This window comes from Trichosurus vulpecula, chromosome 9, assembly GCF_011100635.1.
Source record: "Trichosurus vulpecula isolate mTriVul1 chromosome 9, mTriVul1.pri, whole genome shotgun sequence".
Lineage (NCBI taxonomy): Eukaryota > Metazoa > Chordata > Mammalia > Diprotodontia > Phalangeridae > Trichosurus > Trichosurus vulpecula.
Window position 1 is genome coordinate 85,630,084 of NC_050581.1, and position 12,027 is coordinate 85,642,110.

Consider the following 12,027-nt stretch of genomic DNA (forward strand, 5'->3'; position numbering starts at 1 on the left):
TTGCTCTCATCTCTAAGATTAAGTGGTTAGCCTAATGGTTCATTCTAGCTCTAGATCTTAGGATCTTTTTATTTCCTGGCTAGTAGGAGAGTTGGTAGGGTATGTCTGGTACTTTCCGAAACAATCTGTTTATCAGAACCAAGCCGGCCCCTCAAAAGGACCACAGTCCTGGTTCCCCATTCCAAAAATAAGGAGGGAAAACAATATATACTATCATATAATACTCCAATTAGGGAATTGACTTTTTTTTTGGTTTCTTTTTGTTTTATTAGCCTAGTCATTATTTCTATATTCATATTCATCATGAGATAAAACCCTATCTTTGTGCATTAGTTTGCTGACTGTAGTCACAAGACTTTGGGGCAATACATTACAGATCCATAGAATTGAGGGCTGGAAGGGACCTTGAGACCCCACTACTTGCTGTATGAGGTATAGAGAACTGAGAGGGGCTAGGGAAGAGGAGGGCAAAAAAAAGGGTAAGAGAAATCTTTGTCTTAAAGAGGAAGAATTATAGGACAGCCCTGCAAAGACCATGCAGATCTTGCTTCCTCTTGGCACAGTTACTGCCATACATAGCATTATCACTCACTCTCCTAGTCCCCCAAATTCTACCTCCTCCCAATAAAAAATGATTTCAAAAACTCTACCTTACAATAAACAAGCACAGTCAAGCAAAACAAATTCACACATTGACTATGTCCAAAAATGTACATTGTTCTTTTGTCAATCCTTGTAGCCAGAATGGACTTTGTTTTCTTTGAATGACTCAGCTCGCCTCGTTGAGCTTCCCTGGACGCTGGGGCTTGCTCTTCCGGGGCAGGACCAGAGCTTCCTGTGTGATGAGTCGTGGCGCTGGCTGAGGGGAGGTGTGTTAACGTGGTCTACGCTGGGGGAGGGGCCAAGTCAAGAACCAATCGGCCCTGGTCGTTCAGGCGGCGCTTGATGATGTCAAAAACTCTATAAGAGGGGAGAGGACAGCTTGAAGATCCTCCTTTCCTTTTCCGGTTGGAGCCAGAGACGCCTACAGCCGAAGCTGAGCTGCCGGTAGCAGAGCTGACTGGAGGCTAGTGGGTAATCTTCTTACCGTAGAGGGGAAGCATGTATACGATTTTGCCTTATACCATCTCGCTTCTCTGTGGCCTCCTGGTAACCCTTGTGAGGCGGACTTATTGGGCCTGGAAGCTTTTGATGAAAATATCAAAATGGGGACGCTGGTTTGTGGGATTGTTACTGTGGAGTGTAAATACATGCTTTAGTTCTCCTGCCTTCTGAACAGAGATCTTATATCTAGCGATCCCATCCTCGTCGCCAAATATATTAGGAAGGCAGAATTTATGATTTCAAAGAGAATCTCATATGTGCCTAAAAGGTCCGGAACCGCAGGATATAAGGAATTCTCTAGGCAGAAGGCAGGAGAACTAAAGCATGTATTTACACTCCACAGTAACAAGCCCACAAACCAGCGTCCCCATTTTGATATTTTCATCAAAAGCTTCCAGGCCCAATAAGTCCGCCTCACAAGGGTTACCAGGAGGCCACAGAGAAGCGAGATGGTATAAGGCAAAATCGTATACATGCTTCCCCTCTACGGTAAGAAGATTACCCACTAGCCTCCAGTCAGCTCTGCTACCGGCAGCTCAGCTTCGGCTGTAGGCGTCTCTGGCTCCAACCGGAAAAGGAAAGGAGGATCTTCAAGCTGTCCTCTCCCCTCTTATAGAGTTTTTGACATCATCAAGCGCCGCCTGAACGACCAGGGCCGATTGGTTCTTGATTTGGCCCCTCCCCCAGCGTAGACCACGTTAACACACCTCCCCTCAGCCAGCGCCACGACTCATCACACAGGAAGCTCTGGTCCTGCCCCGGAAGAGCAAGCCCCAGCGTCCAGGGAAGCTCAACGAGGCGAGCTGAGTCATTCAAAGAAAACAAAGTCCATTCTGGCTACAATCCTGGGCATGACGAACTCTAGTCCATCATCTCTGGCTCAAGGTCGTAAGAATTACTCTTCAACTTAGGAAGAAGCAGCACGGCCTTTTGTCCCTACAGTCTTTGAGAGATATAAAATAGTAATGATAACTGATAATTATTGTATCAGCTAACATGTATATAGCACTGTAAGTTTTGCTTTCTATATACACAGAATGGTCATGCAGTGTTTCCACTCCTTTTCCTCTCACCTATCCCCCAATTATCCATCATATGTAAGATATATGGATCTATGTAAGGTATCTATGTCTTCATCAATTGTCTAAATATAGAGATGCAGTTTATGGGAGGCATGGATAGATATCTCTAGAATCTGGCCCATCCCTTTCCAATGGACTATGATTTCTGCCTTGAGAGAATCAGGAGAAAGAACATGGCTGCATGCTTGTTCCTTCCCTTACTTATCTTCCAGAGTGGAATCAAGTTAGAATTATATTTCTCCTTCTTCCTTCCCCCTCCCCCACCCCCACCTCCCAGTATCTCTAGTAGTACAATGTTTAGAGGTTCAGGAAAAAATCTCTTTTCTTTTGTGGGAAGAATAGCCCTCAGTTTATACTTGACAGGTTAGTTCCACCCCACCAAAATCTGGTTGCACAAAGACGACCAGAAATAGCAAATGGCAAGCAAATTCATTTGTTAAAAAAAAACCCAGCAAGCAGAAATTGGAGAAATCCTACAGATTAGAATATACCAGAAAATATACAAATGAATGAGGTCTTCTGTAGGGAGTGGGAAAAGATCTCAGCTCAAACCATGAGGGAGATCCCAAACTCATTTTTCACAAATAGAGCTGTGTAAAAGTGGAAAAGACGGCCTTGCCCTTGTCTAGAGGTCTTTGAGCAAAGTTTATATGGCTACTTACTTGATGGGTAACTTGGAGAAGGGATTCTTCTTCAGGCATGGGTTGGATTAGACATCTTCTGAGGTCCCTTCTGTGTTTCTGCTTTGTCTTTGTATCCGCAGTGCCTGGTACTGTCAGTGCCTGGAACATAGTAATCAATTGATAAATGCTTATTGGATTGAATCGGCAGGGTTAGTCTTATGTTCCTGAAAAGAATCAGAGTAGATTGGTACCTACAAGTATGATTTCAGAAGAGCTAGGAATATCTCCCTCTATACCATCTGTCACATCGAACACCAGAATTCTGGGGACCACAATTTGGGAAGTGTTGGACTAGACAATCTCTAAGATACTTTCCAACTCTAACAATTATTCCATCATTATCATCATTATTAGCATGTTTCTATTCTATGTTTTTGTAAACTTCTGCTATTAGTAAATCTCTTCTTAGGGTTAGTAAGAATTCTTTTTACAAATGCAAATAACCTTGAAATGGTAAACACACTGTTATCTACCATTGACATCTTAGTTAATTTGTTGAATTAACTTAGTCAATATTTTCTTTTGTGACAAATGAAAGGATTATGGTATAAGGAGTAGAACTCTGGACTTGGAATGAGGGAACCCAGGTTCATATCCTGCCTCAAACACTTACTTAGCTATGTGACCCTGGACAAATCCTCTCTGTGCCTCTTGCTTCCTCAACTATAAAATTAGGAGATTGGACTCCATGACCGCTAAGGCCCTTTCCAGTTCTAAATTTATGATCTAATACCACAGAGAAGGGAAATTTTTAAAAGAGTGAAAGAGGGAGGGTCAGTGCCTAAGGAAGTCATTCTACATGGGGTATTACAACAGTCAACATTAAGACACTGGACACCGTGGAGAGAAGGGTACATGAAAGGGAACTGAGAAAGAAGCAAAGGAAACCCTATTTGACCACACTTCATAGGACTAGTTTAGAGAGTTGGGCTCAATCTGTGATCCCAAATCAATGCAGATATTTTAAACTTTATTTATAAGCACTTCTTTTTTGGTACCATCACAGAATCACAGGAAATAGAACTGGGAGGGACCTTAACAGTTATTTACTCCAGCTCCATAATTTTTAGACAAGGAAACTGAAGCCCAAATAGTTTTTGCTCCGGGTTCCATAGGTGGCATAGTAGCAAAGTCAGGATTGGACCCTGAGACTCCAAATCCAATATTCTTTTCACTACACCCTATTACCCAACTATTTAATTTCTTTTCCTGAAATCAAAATACTTTTTCTTCTTAGTATGAATATAACCTTGACTCATTTCTCTCTCCCAGACACAATAGACAAATCCGTTGCCACACTATACAGGCACGTGTACTTAACTATAGATGGACACGATCTTTTTTTTTTTTCTTTTTCAACATATTTTTCTCTGTCAACACAAATAGGGAAATATGCCACTGTTCTAATAATAAATAATGGGAAACTGAACAGTTTTATACTGTAAACTGGACTTTCCTGCTATACAGCTGTTTGTTGGCCAAGACACTTTGTATCATGGAAGACTAGCTGGGGTTTTGTGGAATGAACAGTAGATTTGGGGTCAGGACACTGTCCCAGGCCCAATCCAGCCATTTACTAGCTATGTGACCTTGGGCAAGTGATTTAACTTTTCTATTTCTGGGTTTGCTAGATGGGGGTCATAATACCTTCTCTACCTACCTCATAGGGTTTTGTGTGTGTGTCTGTGTGTGTGTGTGTGTGTGTGTGTGTGTGTGACTCATGAGATAATGTGCAAACTCTAAAATGCCATAGAAATGTCACTTCAGCTCCTGTTATCATTACACAATTGTTCTAAGAGCAACAAGCAATTATTGTTCAGCTCTAGGGGATTCACAGAAAGTCTTCCCCTAGATAGCAAGGATGGCATCTGAGGCATAGTAGCATCTAGAGGTAGAAGGTGCCATAGAGACATCTAGTCCACCCCCCAGCCCCATCACAAGATGATGGGACCATTGGAGCCAGATTGTAGAAGGCCTTGAATACTAGAATTTGTTGGGAATATACAGTTTATTCAATAGACTGAGACCATCACCTCATACCTTTTATTTTAAAGTGCTCTAATACATTTTCTCGTTTGATCTTCACCACAACCCTCTGAGCTAGTTCTGATTATAATCTTCACGGTAGAGGTGGAAACTATTGCCTCATTTCAAGGAAGGTGCTCAGCACTGTCTCCTGAGGCTGCTGTCAAACCCAAGGATGTGAGGATCATCCATCATTGCCTCTGAACTGTGTCATTTACCAAAAGGCACTTGTTTATTGCCCTTCTAAGACATTCCAGACTGCTTTCCCAAAGTTGGTGCTCACATTCTGGTTGGTCTCCCTGCTTCAAATCCCTTCTCTCTCCATTCCATCCTCCACCAGCTGCCAGTGACCTGCCTTGAACTAAATCTGACTGAATCCCAAAGGACTCATAATAAAAAAAAATGCTATCCACCTCCAGAGAAAAAACTGATATTGTCTGAATACAGAATGAAGCATACTTTTTTTCACTTTCTCTCTCTCTTTCCCTTTCTTCCCTTCTCTTTCTCCTTTCTTTTTCAAGTTTTCTTGCACAAAATGACTAATATGGAAATGTTTTACATGATTGCACACAAATAACCTTTATCAGATTGCTTACCATCTCAGGGAGGGAGAAGGGCAGGGAGAGAGGGATAGAATTTGGAATTCAAAACTTAAAAAAAATTTTAAAAATTGTTTTTACATGTAATTGAGTGGAAAGTAAAATATTATTTAAAAAAATCTGACCATTTTACCATTCCCTTTACTCAACAAACTACAGAGGCTCCTGTTACCTATAGGATCAAACATAAAATCCTCTGTTTGGCTTTTAAAACCCTTTATTATCTGACCCATCCCTATCTTTCCAGTTATTTAATGCTCTACTCTCCTCCATGTACTTTACAATCCAATGACACTGGCCTCCTTGTTGTTCCAACACAAGACACTTCATTCTCACTCCATGACTTTTTACTGGCTATGCCTCATGCCTGGAATTTTCTCCCTCCTAACCTCCTTTCCTGAATTCCCTGGCTTACTTTAAGATTTAGCTCAAGTTCTACCCTCTTCAGGAGACTTCCTGGTCTCCCTAGTGGCTAGTACTTTTCCCTCTGAAATCAACTCCCATTACATCGTATATATTTTGCATATAGTTATTTGCATGTTGTCTTGCCCTTTAGACTGTAAGCTCCTTGAGGGTAGGGCATGTTTTTGCCTTCCTTTGTATTTGCAGCACTTAGTGTGGTACTGCGTACATAGTAAGTGATTAATAGTCCCTTGTTGGTTGACTAAGGACTGCCAAAAGGCATACAGGTAGTAAGTAAGAGAGGAAGGATTCAAACCCAAGTCCTTTGAATCTTGAGCTAATGCTCTTTCCACTCTTTTTTGGTGGTGAGCCTGGCCAAAGGCCTGAATCATTGAAGAGGATGTAAATGTGACTCTTCAGATGCTCTTCCCCCTTACTGTGAAACAAGCAGCTCTAGTCTTCCTGAGAAAGTGGCATTTCCTTTAACAGTCATTTCTGGACAAGTCATTGGGTACTACACACAAGTTCAGAATTCAATCAAAATTCATTTTAAAACTCATACGTAATTTCCATACAAGTTGAGATCACATTAGAATTAGGACTGGAAAGGACCTAGTCTAACCACTTCCAGATACGTGCCTCCATTATACAGACGAAGAAACTAATTCAGCGATTTGGCAAGAGTCTCACAGGTATTAAGTAACAGGGCCAGAATTTCAATCCAAGTCCTCTGACTCGAAATCCCATATGCTCCAAATCCAACGAGGATTTATTAAGCACCTCCTTCTGTGCAATGACTGTGTTAGCTGCTGGGGACACAAAGGCAAAACGAAAACTACTATTCTCTCCCTTTAAGGAGCTAGGAGGATACAAGAAGCAAAAAGAGGCAGCTTGGATGGCTCAGTGTTCAGAGTGGTGGACTTGGAATCTGAGAGATCTGAATTCCAATCCTGCCTCAGATACTTACCTATATGATCATGGATAAGTCCTGTAACCTGCCTCAGTTTCCTTATTTGTAAAATGGGGATGATAATAGCACCTATCTCACCAGGTTCTCATGAGGATCAAATGACGTTATGTAATTTTCTTTGTAAACCTTAAAGTGCTATATAAATGCTAGCTGTTATTATTAAATAAATGTGGAGATATAACTGAGGTGAGAGAGATCACCCAAAAGGATGGGGAGGTACAGTTGGGGGATTCAGAGGCCTTTCTCCTAAACCACTCTGCTCCGAACTTGGAGACTCCGGGTTTGCACGCAAGGCTGATTTGGGGCTTTTTGTTTATTTCTGCAGATTTCTTTCTCACCTCGCTGCCTCTTCCCTTTCAAGCTGTATGTAACTATATGTAAATATATGTAAAACATCTGCTCCCCTGAAAGAATGTAGGTGCTAGAGACCAAAGATCACGTGTAGCCTGATAACCGTTTTTCTAGTAGATTGAAATCATGAACTTTTAAGCAAAGCTGGAAAGAACCAGCAGCCAGAATGACTAGAAACTTGAAATGATCAAAAATTTTTATCCAAATATTGAACTGGGAAATGACTTCTCAAGAGGATTATGCTAAGAATCATGAGATTAGTTCCCAGCCCAGTGGGGCCTCATATAATACAGTTTTCTTGGCCACTGACTAATGAGGAATTGAAATATTTTACCCAGTGATCTTGACCTTCAGATTTAGATAGATGTGGAAATGCCCCAAAATATTATAGGTCATAAACTCTGCAGCTCACTGGAGATAAATGAGGGAGTTAATACATTTACCTGATCCTGGTTGCATAACATTCTCAGATTTAATTATCTTTCTTCAGTCTAGACGAGGCCCTGATGTGTTCGACAGAACATATATAATAGTATGTAATGAATAAACATACAAACAGTAATGACTTATCACTGATATCCCCAGCCCTATCCTGACAAATCCTCCAAGCTTACAGCTTTGGAGTGATCTCTAAAATTCTATGATCCTCTCCAGTTCTATGGCTCTTACTTTGAATTGCCTCAGGGTTTATGAATAATGTCTAGAGCCCACTCTTTTGAATGGCTCTCACATCTTAAGTCAGCTTGACACCATTCTCTGGATGATTCTGTGTACATGTCTTATCTCCTCTAGTAGTCGCCTGCTCCTCAAAACATCTCACTGTACTCTGCTTAAAAACTGCAGTGGCTCCTCCGCATTGCCTGTGCAATAAAACACAAATTCCTTAAAGTATAATTTAAAGCACTCCACAGTCAGCTCAAACCTACCTTTCCAGCTTTATTTTATGGACTCTCTTCCAGGCAGCCTATATTTAACAAACATTCAACAATTATTAAGCCCCGCATTGTGCCAAGCATTGTACTAGGCACTGGAGATATAATGAAAGATATGACATAAGTCCTCCCTTTGGCCTCTTCTCTCCTTTCTCTCCTCTAGCAGTCCTTCTTTAAAGAGCAAGTATTCCTGGGAATGATCACACCTTTGTTATCAGTTAAAGACAACCTGTTCAGCTGATAGAATGGGCTGGACTGGATGAGGGAGGTGGGAAATACCGATTTCAGTTTTGCCTGGGCATGGGGCTGGGGAAGGGTGGGAAAACAGAGTAGGAAAGAGCCTTTCTATGATTCTTTTTCCACTGACTGCCCTGCATACTTAGATCATTCAGTGTTTATCCAGTTCCTCATTTTTCATCTCTACCATGATGTACCTAATGTTGTCAGGAAGTTGAATTATTCATTCTGTTCCTAACATATTCTAGGAAAGGCAATACCACAATCCCCTTTTAGAACACATTCCGGTTTCTTAAGAACTTTTCCATTTGGAAAGTTTTTCCTTGTGTCTAATCTCATTCCTTTGGGTATTGCCATGTAGGCCCATTCCCTCTTGTGTTTATGTAGGTGGATTTGAAGTCTATCAGTTGGTCAGTCAACAAGTATCTATTAAATGCTTACTATGCACCAGATACCATACTAAGCACTATGGATACAAAATAAGGATGAAACCCATCCTTGCCCTGAAGAAGCTTACATTCAAATAGGTGAGACAACATGTAGAATCCCTAGGTAGACATAATAGAGTAGATAGCAGGTAATCTGAGAGGGAAAGGCACGGTTACTGGGAAGATCAAAAAAGTCCTCTTGCTGAAGGTGAAATTTAACCTGAATCTAAAAGGAAATCAGGAAAGCTAAAAGATATAGATGAGGGGTAGCAGAGCCTTTTAGTCATTGAGGAAAGTGAAAAGGCAGGAGAGTGGAATGAAGAGTTGTGTATGAGGAACAACAAATGGGCAAGTGTAGTAAATTATAAGACATCAGGCTATGTAGAGCTTTAAATGACGGAGAACTTTGTATTTGGTTCTGGAGGTAATAGGAAACCACAGGAGTTTATTAAGTAGAGGGAGGTTAATATGATCAGACCTTTTTAGAAAAATCACTTCGGCAGCTAAGTGGAGAGCTGATTGGAGTGGGGAGAAATCTGAAGTAGGGAAATGTATCACAATATAGCTATTGCTCTGAGGGCCTGAACCAGAGTGGTGGCTGTGACAGCAGAAAAAAATGGATGTATACAAGAGATGTTGTAAAGGTAGAAATGCCAAGATTTGGTTGAGTGGGAGCAAGAAGTCAAAGATGACTCTGAAGTTACCATCTTGGGTGACTGGAAGGATGTTGGTACCTTCAACAGTAATGAGGAAATTCAGAAGAAGGGAGGATTTGGAGGAAAAGATAATGACCTCTGTTTTGGACATCTGAGTTTGAGAAGTTTGAGATACCTACAGGACATCCAGTTTACAATGACCAGAAGTTGGTAATGTGGGACCATACCTGAGGAGAGGCTAGACCTGGATAGATAGACAGATCTGGGAATCATCTGAACCCATGGGAGTTATTGAGATCACCAACTGAGATAGGATAAAGAAAAAAGAAAAGATTATCCAAGATAATGCCTTGGGGGATTACCCACCATTAGTAGATGTGACATGGATGGAGAAGACACATATGAATCAATGGGTGTTTGCCAAAGCATTATCTGGATCTTCTTTTCTTTTTCCTCTATCCTACCTCAGAATGGAGAAGTAGCAAGGGAGATTGAAGAGAGATCAGACATGTAGGAAGAGAACAGGGTAAGAACAGTGTCATGAAAACCTAGAAAAAGAGAGAGAATGCAGAAGGGGGGTGATCAACAGTATGAAATGCTGCCGAAAGGTCAAGACGCATGAGACTGAAGAAAACTTGACAATTATGAGATCATTAACAATTTAGGAGAGTCTAAATTTTGGTACCATTTTTATTTATCATCTTTCCTTCTTTCCATTAGAAAGAAAACAAAACTTCAGAGAGCAGCGATTTTCTAGGATCACAGAATGTCAGAGTAAAAGGGGACCTTAGAGATTATTTTCCCAGTGAGGAAACTGAAGTTTAGAGATGTGAGGTGACTTGTCCAAGGCCATAAAGCAAATAAGAAATTAAACTCCTCGAAATGCTAGACTAGTTGTTAACAAAATCAGGGAGGAAGGGCAGATGAGCTGTAGACGGTTGTAGAAAGGGAGCAGTAATGGCCCCAAGGACACCAACTTCTCTCAAACTCTGAGGCTACCTTCAGGCAGAGAATAAAAGCAGAGAAAGCCCAAACTCTTGGCTAGCCCTCCTAAACTGGTCCTTACAAAATGACTCTGGACCTTACTGTGTTGATAGGCCAGAGAATCAAATGATACTTCATTGTGCCATTAAAGTTTAGCTTTAAGGGAATCCGGTTGGTATGGCTGCCTGGATGGTTTTCCCTGGTCTCTGTGTAGCATATCCTTCTGGAAAAGTCGAATGTATTGGGCCATATCATGAGCAGTTTTTTCATTAAAACAGAAAACCACACAGTTGTGTAATAGTGGCTCTGTTTCAGAAAGCTTACAAAAGCCGTGTCCTTGACAACATGTTCTGTGACTTCTGTTCTCACAAGAATGTCTTTGCCTCAGATCACAGGACCCTTGAAGTCAGAAATCAAAGGATCCTAACACTAGTGTGCTTTCCACTGCACCATGCGGCCCCCAAATACTAAAATGGATGAAGTTAATTTTTTTTATTTTGCCAAAGTTTGTTTCTTTCAAATAAATGAATAAATAAACTTGATGATCTTTTAAAATTTTTTTTATCTTTATTTTTTATTTTTCAGGTATGATCCTATGACCTCAAGAGCTGGAGATTTTCTGATTTGACAGACTCAAGAGACCTAGTTTGCTCCACCTGCAGCTTGCACTTTTAAAAAAAAATTGATCAGCACGGCACTTTAGATTCAAAACCACAAAAAGTTAGCTGAATCTTGGATAATGGCAAGAGCATAGCACTAAACCTCTCCAAATTCTTGTGATATATAGCCTGGCCATGATGTTTCTTAAGTTTATCAATACCAACTGTCACAAAGGTGTTAAACACTGCTGGATGGTCAGTAGCAATGGTATCCTGGGTATTGCCCTTTTTGTTCAATTAGTTTATTTGGGTTTCTGTACTTTGAATGAAATCCTACTGGAGATGCTTCTTGATTACTGGTTGACTTCTCTTCTAGAAAGGGTTAGGGCCTGGTGGCCCCTGGTTCCAATGTGAGGCTCTTTTCCATCATTACTGGATTGAAAGAAGAGAACCATTTTCCCCAAATTTATTGGAAAGGACAGATTTCAAGAAGAATAGAGAAGAGTTGGCCTTCATTCTTGTATAAGAATTTGCAGAATGCCTAACAGACCCCTTCTGCTGGGGAAAGGGTAATATTTGGTCTCTCCCCCATAATCTAAGAATTACTTGAATTGTCTAATTCAGGTTATGACCTCTATGGCAGAGAAACAACAAGCACAAGGACACAATGTACATCTAGTAACTACAGACCTTCTGGGAGCCCTCTAAAGATATTCTACTAAAGAGAAAATATAGAAATAGGCGATAGTCCTCTAAACTATATAATAAAATCAACTTGAATTCAAAAATATCTATAGCAACTTGGGTCTGTCATTATTCAGTGTTGAATTTATGTATTTATGATTGTAATTTCTCCAAGGATAATTCTCATTTTCCACCCAATGCTGAACATTGACTGGAAATATGGAACTATTAATATGGCAGCCATGTCTAATTTGCCCTCAGGGATGGATTTTAGTGAAAAGATGAATTTCA

General features: G+C 40.7%; 1 protein-coding gene across 1 annotated transcript in view; it reads left to right on the top strand.

The window, feature by feature from the left end:
* PDCD1LG2 (programmed cell death 1 ligand 2) overlaps positions 1-11,790 on the top strand; it is a 54,335-nt gene extending 42,545 nt beyond the window's left edge. The window contains exon 6 of the mRNA XM_036738799.1: positions 11,039-11,790. Within this exon, the coding sequence (XP_036594694.1) occupies positions 11,039-11,052 (14 nt within the window). The 3' untranslated portion in view covers positions 11,053-11,790. The remainder of the gene's footprint in view (positions 1-11,038) is intronic.
* Positions 11,791-12,027: the final 237 nt, after the last annotated feature.